The 12,519-nt window shown below is 31.7% G+C and overlaps 1 protein-coding gene across 19 annotated transcripts in view; it reads left to right on the top strand.

Moving 5' to 3' along the window:
• Positions 1-12,519, top strand: part of LOC134714885 (protein unc-13 homolog B-like) — a 129,924-nt gene that overhangs the window by 28,698 nt on the left and 88,707 nt on the right. For 18 of the 19 annotated variants that reach the window (XM_063576555.1, XM_063576548.1, XM_063576562.1 and 15 more), the window contains exons 6-8: positions 2,422-2,504; positions 8,411-8,459; positions 11,653-12,262. In XM_063576555.1, the coding sequence (XP_063432625.1) occupies positions 2,422-2,504; positions 8,411-8,459; positions 11,653-12,262 (742 nt within the window). The remainder of the gene's footprint in view (positions 1-2,421; positions 2,505-8,410; positions 8,460-11,652; positions 12,263-12,519) is intronic. The other variant, XM_063576551.1, reaches the window with a different exon arrangement.

Below are 12,519 nucleotides of genomic sequence, written 5' to 3'. Positions count from 1 at the left end.
TAGTCTCTTGCATGTGTTTCTATTATGAAACATTCCAAATCATTACCAATACCTTCTCACGCTATTAAACTTCAGTTGTTTTCCACTTATTGTGGATTCATTATTATTTGTTGGAAACCAATTTGCATGGGTTTTGTGGATGTTCGACAAAATTCAAATTTTATATAGGCTTTGTATGCAAAGACTGGCAAAACCATGAAATCAAAAAGCTTAAAATGGAAATTTCCTTAATCCTTGCAAAATTAATACCCACGAAAATAAATGAATCCATAGTATATGTTTGATTATATTTTGCCTCTCTTCATATAAGGACAAGGTGTTACCCAAGGTACAAATGGGAAATGATCCTTAAAAACACATCAAAGTCAAAACTTTCATTTATCATAAGAAGTTGATTAGATACAAAACAAAATTTTGGTGAAATAATTCTATATGTCAGTCCTTCATCCTTGTATGTGTAGCTTCTAGTGTCGAAGGATTTGGGTTAATCTCTACCCAGTTGTAGAAAACTTCATTTGGATGTTCTCAATGGAATATAATTCAGGAACAACAAGGGAGATAATCATATTTGCAGGTCCAGTCTTTGTTTTTGTTAGTTCACCCACTGTTCTAGTTTATTAATTGAATCTAAAACTTTTAAGTAAATGAATATTTTCAGTTGGGCAAGTCTCACTTTTGAGAAGTGGCCAAACCAATCAAATTGTGTCCTTGATAGCAGATCTATTAATTAAGTAGTGGTCAGATTCTCAATTTATTTACTGAAGGAATTAAAATATATTCATTTATCAAATTCAGTCCAGTTTTGGCATCTGGATCATTCACTTGAATGTTTGCCCTACTTTTTCTCAAACCATAAGTTTTATGTTGGAGTTGTTACTCAAACAAATTAATTAATGAGAATCTCATACAATAGTAATTATAGAATAGTAAATACTTCATTTAGAAATGTTTAATTTGCCAAGTACTAAAACATTCTGCTTTAATGCTTGATTTGTTTATTGACAGTATTTGTACAAGCCTTCAAATATTGACTTCATCTTAGTGAAGAAATAGGACTTGGGGCATGATAACATTTAATGAAGTTTTTCCTAATAGAAAAAAAGCAGCACATATGATAGACATTATTACCACTTGGAATTGAATTTATCAGGCTGATCACTTTGGACCAAACACAATAGCTTCCATTGATAAATAAGGAATACACATGATACTTGTTTACAAATAGAAGATAAATACATAACCTTTTAGCTTCTATAGAAAATTCAAAGTTTGTCATCAGTGTCAACTATACTTTTAAGTAAATCTTTAGGCTCTTGTTTAATATGACAAAAAAGAGGAGAGAACCAAACTCATAGATAGAGACTAAACTGACAACGCCATGGCTAAAAAAATACTAAAAAACCTCGACAAACAGACAAATAATAGTACACATGACACAACATAGAAAACTAAAGACAAAGCAGCACAAACCCCACCAAAAACTGGAGGTGATCTCAGGTGCTCTGAGGTTAAGAAGATCCTGCTCCACATGTGGCACCCATTAATTAAGGTAACAGAATCTGATTCTGATCATTTAGCTGTGGTATGAATACCTTTGAGACCACAGTCATAGAAATTGGGTGGGTTTTGCAGTTACAGAACTTAATTGATGATTCTTCAAATGACTCCTAGGAATGTATTGCAAAATTATCAAAAATGGACAGGACTGAATTTTTTTTACAGGAAATGTCAAGCTGTCTGTCCTGTGCTAATGTAAAGAACTAAGACAACCATCCAGTTCTCTCTTGTCTCATTTAGACTGAAGTTGTAACAAAGTCTTAAAATGTAAATTATGTCCTAACTGTTATAAAACATATTTATGGCAAGGTTAAGTCCAAAGTGATCAGTTAGAGGGTTATCCTTGAATTTATGCTCCTATAACCTTTTGATACATAGGTTAGAGATTATACTCCTATAACCTTTTGATATATAGGTTAGAGATTATACTGCTGGTGGTATTATCCTTGACCATGTATAGTTAGGAGATGAAATATTGATTCACCAATTAAGTCTAAAATATTACTGTTTTCTATCAGATTTTCTGTCCACTGTAGACAGGCACTGACATTATTATAATTACTTCACATTTCTAGATAATACAAATTTGTTGTCCATTATACACAGCTTCTCTGGCACAATTGATTTATATCAGTTTTTTGTTCACTTTTGAGTTGTACTGAGAACCTATTTATATTTAAAAAAAAAATGCTCTGTCCACGGTACACAGGTACTATTTGGTACTATTTATATTTATACAAATGATTCTGTCCACTGTACTATTTATATTTATACAAATGATTCTGTCCACTGTACTATTTATATTTATACAAATGATTCTGTCCACTGTAGACAGGTACTTAGATACTATTTTTATTGATACAGATTTTGTTGCAGATCTACCAGAATCAGAGGCAGCAGAATTACAAAATAAACTGGAATATTTCAACTCAATTTTAGCTCAAGAGGTGAGTGAAAACATTCAAACTAGGCTGCAGCAAAGCATATAAATATCAAGTTAAGCTAGGGGGGGGGGGGGGGGGGGGGTAAAAAAGTTTTGCTTTACCTGAAGCAATAAGTAAGTTATCAACAAAAGAAATATATGTAAAATTGAGAAAGGAAATGGTGAATGTGTCATAGCGACAACCACTCGACCATAGAGCAGACAACAGCAGAAGGCCACCAATGGGTCTTCAATGTAGCGAGAATTCCAGAACCCGTAGGTGTCCTTCAGCTGGCCACTAAAAACTATGTACATGTATGTTACTGCTAAGGTTTTTAACTGGAAAAAAACTTTTTGCTGTCTTGTGTTACATAAAAAAACATCCACACAAAAAAAGACGTATTACAATGCATATTGCATTCATTAAATCACACAAACTTTTGCCTTTTCATTAATTGTTTCATGCTGTTCAGCATATTCTTTCAGAGGGATTCTATTCCTGTATGTTATTGTAATTTTGAATGCTGTTTCTGTATGTCTCATATGTCAAAAGGGTAAGGCCTTAATTATTTAAAGTAGGATTCTATCACATCATTATTGTGGCTTAAATCCATTTAGAGTTTAACCAATTAAAGTATAATCAGAAAAGAAAAACTCTGATATAAGACTGCCCTATAAAAGTCATCATGACAATTTTCTAGGAACAGGAAACTGAACCATTATTTTGACATAAATGACCAATCAGAATAGAAATGAATTAGTATAAATGTTTTATTTATAAATCAATACTAACAGCTTGATAGATGGTGTTTGTATGAGATAGGCAGATAGAAAATTAAGTACATTTAAGGTATAAGGTGTTTAGTGGTGTTTGTATGAGATAGGCAGATAGAAAATTAACTACACTTAAGGTATAAGGTGTCTAGAAAATAAAATCAAATTTTACTTTTAATGAGTTTTCATGGCAACACACCATGACAAAATTTGTATATTTAGTAAAATCTCTTAATATTTGTTTGCTTTAAGTTATCTTTTAAGAATATCTTAGGATTGCAAAAAAAAATAAAAAATAACAACTTCATATTTAGTTAGATTAAGTCAATATCCATAATAAATCTACCTTTGCTTTGCCCAATGTTTTTCCCCTCAAAAGATATAACATTGTTAAACTGCATTAATTTGCATTTATTTATTTGTTTTCACAGAAAAGGCGCTGTGATGTAATTGTGGCGTCACAACACAAACAGGCTTCTGTTATTCATTTATATTTATTAAACCAAAACTGGGTCTTAATGCCCTAAAGTACTTCTTAAATTCATATAAGAGGCTAGAAGTGAATCAGTGAAACCGTTGATAGAATTAACAGTAATGTGTGATAAACAAAAAATCTTGCAGCTAGGGGAACATATAAGTGTACATTTGTGGAGATGATGAGATGAAGCTAGGGGACATATAAGTGAACATTTGTGGAGATGATCAGCTAGGGGAACATATAAGTGTACATTTGTTGAGATGATCAGCTAGGGGAACATATAAGTGTACATTTGTGGAGATGATCAGCTAGGGGAACATATAAGTGTACACTTGTGGAGATGATCAGCTAGGGGAACATATAAGTGTACATTTGTGGAGATGATCAGCTAGGGGAACATATAAGTGTACATTTGTGGAGATGATGAGATGAAGGTCTACATTGACTTCACATCAAATACTATTTAAACCACAGTTTAGCTATGATCATTGAACCATGAATTGTAGGTCATATATTCTTTTTATGCCCCACCTATGATAGTAGAGGGGCATTATGTTTTCTGGTCTGTCTGTTTGTTTGTTCCTCTGTTTGTCTGTTCGTTCGTCTGCGTCCGTTAGTCCCGCTTCAGGTTAAAGTTTTTGGTCAAGGTAGTTTTTGATGAAGTTGAATTCCAATCAACTTGAAACTTAGTACACATGTTCCCTATAATATGATCTTTCTAATTTAAATGCCAAATTAAAGTTTTGACCCTAATTTCACAGTCCACTGAACAAAGAAGAAGATAGTGCGAAGCTCAGGTTAAAGTTTTGGTTAAATTTTTTGGTCAAGGTAGTTTTTGATGAATATGAAGTCCAATCAATTTGAAACTTAGAACACATGTTCTTTATGATATGATCTTTCTAATTTTAATTCCAAATTAAAGTATTGACCCCAATTTCACGGTCCACTGAATATGTAAAATGATAGTGCAAGTAGGCATCCGTGTACTATGGACACATTCTTGTTAGACATATATATATATATACAATGCATGATATTTGTATCATATCATGATACATTCATGAATATTATTGCCTTTCTGATGTGCATGCAAGGTTATGTGCAATGTAAAATATTAATTCATCATTATGGCAGAACTTAATTCAAAAGCCATGGTGAATGGTGACTTCATTAAATTCCATTTTTACATCAAATGTTGACAAATTTGAAATTTTAAACAACTTTAAACATTATTAGAAAATAATTGCAATAACATCTACAGCTCTTGACATCTTTTGTTGGGGATTGACAGAAAGCTCTCTCTCATAAATGATGTTATAAGAAATCTACAGTTTCCCAATATGTGATTGAAAAATGAATTATTTGAAGCATTAAATCATTAAGTAAACTTCTGACAGCTTTTGTTATATATTCAAGATAGTTTCCTTTAATCTACAGGAATAATAAACAATAACCGTGTGAATTAAGTAAGAAATATAAATGGCACAATAAAGCATTATAATACAGTCTTGGCGAGATTGAATGGTCTAAATTCTACTCTGTTGCCTCCAAACAATTAAATATTCATCAGATTTTCCAGACAATACAAAAGTAGAAAGTTAAATTATAACTTGGAATATTTTGTACCCACAGAAGCTGTGTTTGTATTGATTTTGTATAAAATAAGATAAAGTTTATCTATGGATGTTTAATGTCGCAATGCAGAGACATATCTTGTTGTTTTCTGCCGTTTCTAGTCATGTAGAAAACTGACTCTGCAAGATTATCTCTGTGGCCTTTTGGAGAATCGATTCTTTGTAAATAGATATAAATATCATCTTTTATAAATCTTTTCCCGAAAGGAAATAGTCGAGTATTGATAAATTACAAAAAAATGACAAACTATCATCCTGGCACTTCTCATTCCTTTAAGTGGTTTCTGTTGCGGTAATTATCGACAAAGTTTCCGCAGAGGATTATAATTAGTCTGTTTAAAACATATTTGTAAGGACAACTGTGTCAATAGATTGTTGATTGTTTTTTACCAGGATAATGTCAGCTCAGGTTGTGTATGGTTCTGAGAAGTTTTTTTGGTTCATCAATATTCGATCTCTGATAGGAGTTTGTATGTTGTTGGCTGAAAGTTCATGCTTCACTGACTATTTCGGCTAACTTTGTTTTCTTCATTTACAAAGTAAAAGGCAGTTCAAATAGTTTATTTAGTTCCAAAATATTCGATCTCTGATAGGAGATTGTATGTAGTTGGCTGAAAGTTCATGCTTCACTGACTACTGTAAACCAACTTATTTTCGCGGATACTTTATTTCGCGTTTAACCCTTTCTTGACCACTTCACGGCTATTTAATTTCACGATTTTCTGATTTACTTGATAAAGTGTAATAAGGAAATATCCAAGGTTTACATATTTGCAACAATTTATATTCGCGTTATTTTTGTAGTCGCGAAAGTCGCGAAAATAAATCGCTCGCGAAAATAAGTTATGGTTAACAGTATTTAGGCTAACTTTGTTTTCTTTGTATACAAAGTAAAAGGCAGTTCAAATTGTTTTTTTGGTTCGAAAATATACATTCTCTGATAATAGATTGTATGTTGTTGGCTGAAAGTTCATGCTTCACTGACTATTTCCACTAACTTTGTTTTCTTTGTATACAAAGTAAAAAGCAGTTAAAATTGTTTATTTGGTTCGTTAATATTAGATCTCTAATTAAGGATTGTATATTGTTGGCTGAAATTTTTTGCTTTACTGAATATTTGGGTTAACTTTGTTTTCTTCTTATACTAAATACAAGGCAAGGCAGTTTAAATTACCCAGTGTTGATAATTTTCACATTAAGAATTGTTTCATACAGATTTATTGAAATAGCATGGTATAATGTAGTACTCTTTAGTCTTGCAGTTACAATTATTGGATGACATTTATCAATTTTGATATGATTCAGAATGATCTCATTACCCTCTTAGTCTATAAAAAAACCTTTGTGATCTCAAAATCTTCCATGATGGTCCTCGAGGGAAAGCTGCTGGTCCTTGCTGTCATTTTATTTGCAAAATAACAAAAAATGTGTGAGTCTTGCAAAGTTTTTATGGTCAAAACCTTCAGACCACTTCTTTTTGAGAACTCTGCTTAAAAGTGGAAAGAAAAATCCTGCAGAAGTTCATTCTCTTGAAGTAAACTATCTGTTAAACAAATGTTTCCCAAATGACTTATTGCCTCAGAAAAATTGTCTGTATTTTCTATTTAATTTGTACTATAGAGACATGTTCTATTTTAGATGATACTACAACACAAATTTTCTTTATCAATAAAATCATTGATAAAATCCCAGAAGATGTATGTTGTCACTTCAGGAATTTGTTATACTCAATTTACATGCTGATGGAAGAAATGTTTTCTGTTAAAAGTTACATATATCAGAAACCTAGAATAACAAATGATGCATTGAGTTGTCCATATTTGATAGTTTTTTACACACTGATGTCAAAGGGTTTCCGAATGCATTTAAATATAAAAATACACATTCTGTACGTTACAGGCACAATTTTTTGTTGGAGTTAATTTTGATACCATGATTATTTCACTCTGTTTGTCTGTTGGATGTCTGTCTAGCATTTTTGTTCAAGTTATGCTTAAGTTTTGGGTTAAGGTAGGTTTTTGGTCATTAGGAAGATTTATATGTCATTCTAGGCTTTTGACTCTGATTTCACTGTTTACTGAACATGGATATGTGATAAGTGCATCTTTTGGTTTTAGTTAGTTTGTGATCAGATCAAATTTTAATTAATGAAACTGTTAGTAAGGCATGGTGTCCTATGGAAAGTTATTCTTGTTTTTAGTGATTCTGAACTTAAAAAAAATCTACAAATCTCCTTAAAAAGGACATGTCACTCATTTGATTATTTTCAAGCTCCTAAGCATGCAGTCATTTTCTCTCTGTATTGAAGACCCATTGGTGGCTGTTTTCTGCTCTTTGGTTTGGTTGTTGTCTTTTTGACACATTACCAATTTCTCCATTCTCAATTTTAGTCATATATTTGTATCTGCATTTAGCATACTGCTACTTAATTGAGAGCTCTCTAGCATTTTGGAAACTTTACGTTAGTTAGAAAATATGACTATTATGTTGGTCTTCATTTTCGTGGTTTTTATTTTTCAAGGAGTTTCATTGTGTTTGGAAGTCTTGCATTTTCTTAGATAATTGTTTTCTTGTTTAAGCCAAAGTCTGCATAAAGTCCTTAGGAAAATTTGTCTAATATTGGACCTTGGAATTCATTGTTCTGGAGTATCCAACAAAAACTAATGAATCCACAATGTCTGCTAATTTTTATACGGGGACTGCTATAAGATTGAACCATAGTTTGAACTAATGATTTACAGTCATTTACTCTAGTTATTACAAAAATCAATCCACATGGTTTACGGATCTATATAGCATAATTATTCCAATGAGACAGTCAGATATCCAAAGACATCTAGAGGTTAACGTCTTCAACAATAGATACGTTGTCATCCTAATGATCAATTAGTCAAGAATTCATAACATTAAAACACATACATTGTACCAGCAAATTAAAACATTTGCAATACAGATTCTAATCTTACAGATTGAAATTTTCAATAGCTTCATTAGAAAGGGATTATTTTGAGATTGCTAATTTTTCATTTCTTTTTTATCTTGCAGATGATTGAATTACAACGACAAAGACATCAACATTCATCATCCATACAATGTAAGTATGACACAAGATAACAGTGGTTGTACTTTTGTTTTTCATATCATTCATCCACTATTTTAGATTTATTTGTCTTTGATTTAAAGTATATCTCCGCTGTTCTTCCTCAGTCAGAGGCCATTGGGTGTTAAGGGAGTTCGCTTCTCAGTTTCAAAGTAATTAACTTTTCAAAACACTAGTTTATATAGATAGGTGATATCGAGATATTAGCCATTGAAATTTTGGTGGGAAAATATTCTCTCTGGACTTTTCATAGCTTTATCATTGACAAGTTGAAGTTCTCAAAAACTGTTAAAAAGTAATTAAAATTTTATAAGACTTTTATAGATGGCTTATCATTATACATGTAAAAGATTTACAAAAAGAAAAATGGGGGTCACTGGGCAAATTTTTTCAAGGCATTCAAATGGATAAAACCAAAGGATTTCGAAAATCTGACAAAAAATCTAAAACATGACAAGCCAGCTTCCTTAAGCAACAAAAAGTCCATCAATCTTCATTTGTAGGCTATTTTCATTGGAAACAGTGTACTGTTGTCTCATTTACCTCATTCATGTTAACCCAATCATAGATCTATGATTTACACAAAGTGTTAAGCAGGAGCCCCCCAAATGGGAAAGAAAAGAAGGAATAAACAACAATTTTTTTAGCTATAATAAAGCTGCCTTGTATGCGTTAACATTTTGATCATTTAGACAATTTAACTAGAAAATTGCCCAATATATCACATCAACAACCCAATAATAAAAGAGCACTTTAGAATTAATCCTAATGATTGGTTTCTTAACTACACAGGCTTCCTTTAGTATGTACCTGTATAGAACCTATTTTTATTGGTTACTTCTTCATGTGTTCTTTGTAAGTTCCTGTTTAAACTAATCTTTGGAGATACCAGGACTAGTTGTATTTCATTCAATTATATACATGATTATGTAAAAATCATCCATAAAGCTAAGCAATTAGATGTAATTTGATTAATTTACATTAATTATATCAGGAATAACATGAATTGTTCTCAACTTTCTCCTAAAATTCTTTGTTGTATATCTGTAATTGTGCCATCAAATTAATTCAGGATGTTACTATGCTTGTAAATTAATGTATTATTTATAGATACGACCCAGTTATGTCATATATTTCCTGTTTTGGTTTCATTAATTTGAGTATATCAGTAGAAATCAATGATTTGTTGGGACTTCCTGGTACAAATGTGGTAATGCTGAAAGCACAAGTTGAAACAAAATGGCTTTAGTATTCCTCTGATGATAGATTGATATAACATTGAATGATGGTTTAAACAGCGTTAGAAAGAATTACTGTCATTATCTGGAGAAGACAGTTATGAAATTACGAAATGTTGCCAGTGAATTTTTTATTTTTTATTTATCTTGATGAAAGGAGTACATGTACATGTATTTAAGAACAAATAAATTGAAAAACTTTTAAGAGATTTTTTTGGAGTACTAAATTTCAGTAAGGATACAATTTGAGCAAAGATGAGAGAGCAACGTTCAAATGTTTATTTAAACAAGCTATCTGACACTTGATGTAATATATACCCACAAATCTCTAAAAGCAGAGATGTTCATGATAATCTCCCTTCTTGTGAACAGAAATGCATGTTTTTTCAAATAATTTTTCTGATTTTTTTAATGCTCTTCCAGGGCTCACCCTACCAGGCGACTTGGGCGAAGAAGTCGCTTTCCCGACCGTCATTTCGCTTTCCCTGACCCCCAAAAGTGAAAACAAGTCGCCCTGTTCTTGATGATACTCACTTTCAGTCGTTTCCCTCATCGGACATTTTCAATTTTTACCAAGTTGATGAAACATCAATTTTTTATTGATAATTAAAGTAATTAAGACATAAACGATTCATTATCTTAAGAAAAGACGTTGAAGCATTGTATCTGCAGTGTGTAGCAGGTTATTTGATAAAAATACATCTTTTATCACTTCGTGCACATTTGCAAGTTCTGGTGCTTGTTACTTGAAAACGTACATTAACCTAAATTTCGGCGGCAAAATAAGTTGTTACTACTTCATTTAAACGTGATAAAAGTTGCCTCCAGTAAATGTTTCATCCATTTTATATTGCATTAAAAACGTCATGTTCCTTTCCAAATAACTTGTCAAACATCGTTTATTTTTGTAAATTTTCTTGCATTCGACCTCCATTGACTGATTTCTAAACTACGGATCTGAACCGGACCAGCTATGACCTAAATCTGTACTTTTACAATAAATACTACGAACGCACGGATGGAACAGCTATTGACCCCAAAGGGGTTAATTACTTATTCCACACGCACTAAGAGACTTTTGGTTACTTCTAGAATTGATTGGTGTATATAATTCCCTATATTTTCTATGGATTGTTTCAAACTATTGATTAAAGTTGCTTAACTCTGAGACTATTACACTAATATCAATATATTATGGCCCAGCTTAATAACTTTTATATTTTTTCATGAGAAACACTAAATTTCATACATAAGATGGTTTTGAATTAAATTGTAATTGATATATTATAATTTCTTTACCTTTTTTCAAAATAAAATTTTTAGTGCTAGATATTGAATGTTTAGTTTAATAAAGAACCTTAGTAAAACTTAACAATTTTTAATTTGAAATGTTACTTTAATTGTATACTCAGATATGAATTGAGCAATATAAAAAGAACATTATTTACATATGACCCTTTATACTATATACATGTATAGTAAAATCTGAACATTGTAGCGCACCGCGGGAATGAGCACTTCTCTTTCAAATCTCATCACTTCTCCCTATCAGTTTCAAAAAGAGAAGTCACTTCTCCCTATAATTCTGAAGTAGTGTGAGCCCTGCTCTTCTTTAGTTAGCAATATTGTTTTAGATTAAATATAGAGTTTCAAATATCATAAATATATGGTTTCAAATATCATGAAATGTACGGTTTTAAAAAACATAAAATATACTGTTTCAAATATTATAAAATATATATACAGTTTCAAATATTATATATACAGTTTCAAATCAAAATATTATTTAAACATCAATCTCAATTTGTAAACTGTAAAAAAGACATTTAAACATGATGATGGGTTTGTAATAACCTTGACTAGCTATAACTAAAATGGTCATCAAAAAGTTAAATTATGACATCAGTAAGGTTTTTGTGAAGTTTCATATGATTTCTTTTTAATTTCAGCTGGCCAATCAGAAGATAGTGATTATACAAGTGAAATGAGTTACCCCCAACAGCTGAATGCACACAACATACCCGCACGACAGATCAGGAATGCCCCAATGCCATCTGATATGTCTCACCTTCATGGGCAAGAATATTATACTGAATATGATCCTTATCAAGACTCTTTTGAAAGGGGTGAATCGTTTGACCGTGTCGAATCGTTTGATCATAACGGATCATTTGAACGTGGTGAATCATTTGACAGGTATGGTTCACCAGATAGGGATGAATATGAACGTGAAAATACATTTGAACAAGACTCTTTTGATCAGGAATTATCTGTGGAGCAAGAAGAGTCGGATTCTGTACGGAATTATCGCCAAGACAGTCAGGATTTTGATCATTATAAGCCTGACGAATATAAACACGAAGAATATAAACATGAGGATTATAAACGGGATGATTTTAAAAATGACGATTATAAACCTGACGATTTTAAACAAAGAACTGACTACTATCAGGAAGGCCCTTTTCAACATATACGTAGTGATACGGACTCAGAACCATTATCATACAACAGTCGTCCACCGGGAAAGATGAAACAACATCATTCATACATCAGTGAAGGGTAATTGTACTTTATCATTGCTTCAGTTTGTTCAATATTTTTTACCAAAAGAGAAATATTACAGAGGAAGTGGTGTGATTACTAACGAGACAACTATCCAATGGTGATTACTGATGTGTGGGAAGCACTAGGACCAAATATCTCGCTATACACATCAATCCTAATTCTAATCACATGTAGGCAAAATCAAATATTCCTATAAAAAAAATGATAAGATATAGGCTCATCGAATTAAGTATTGCAATGCTACAAAGTAG

Source organism: Mytilus trossulus, chromosome 4, assembly GCF_036588685.1.
Source record: "Mytilus trossulus isolate FHL-02 chromosome 4, PNRI_Mtr1.1.1.hap1, whole genome shotgun sequence".
Lineage (NCBI taxonomy): Eukaryota > Metazoa > Mollusca > Bivalvia > Mytilida > Mytilidae > Mytilus > Mytilus trossulus.
This window is presented reverse-complemented; position numbering and strand designations above follow the sequence as displayed.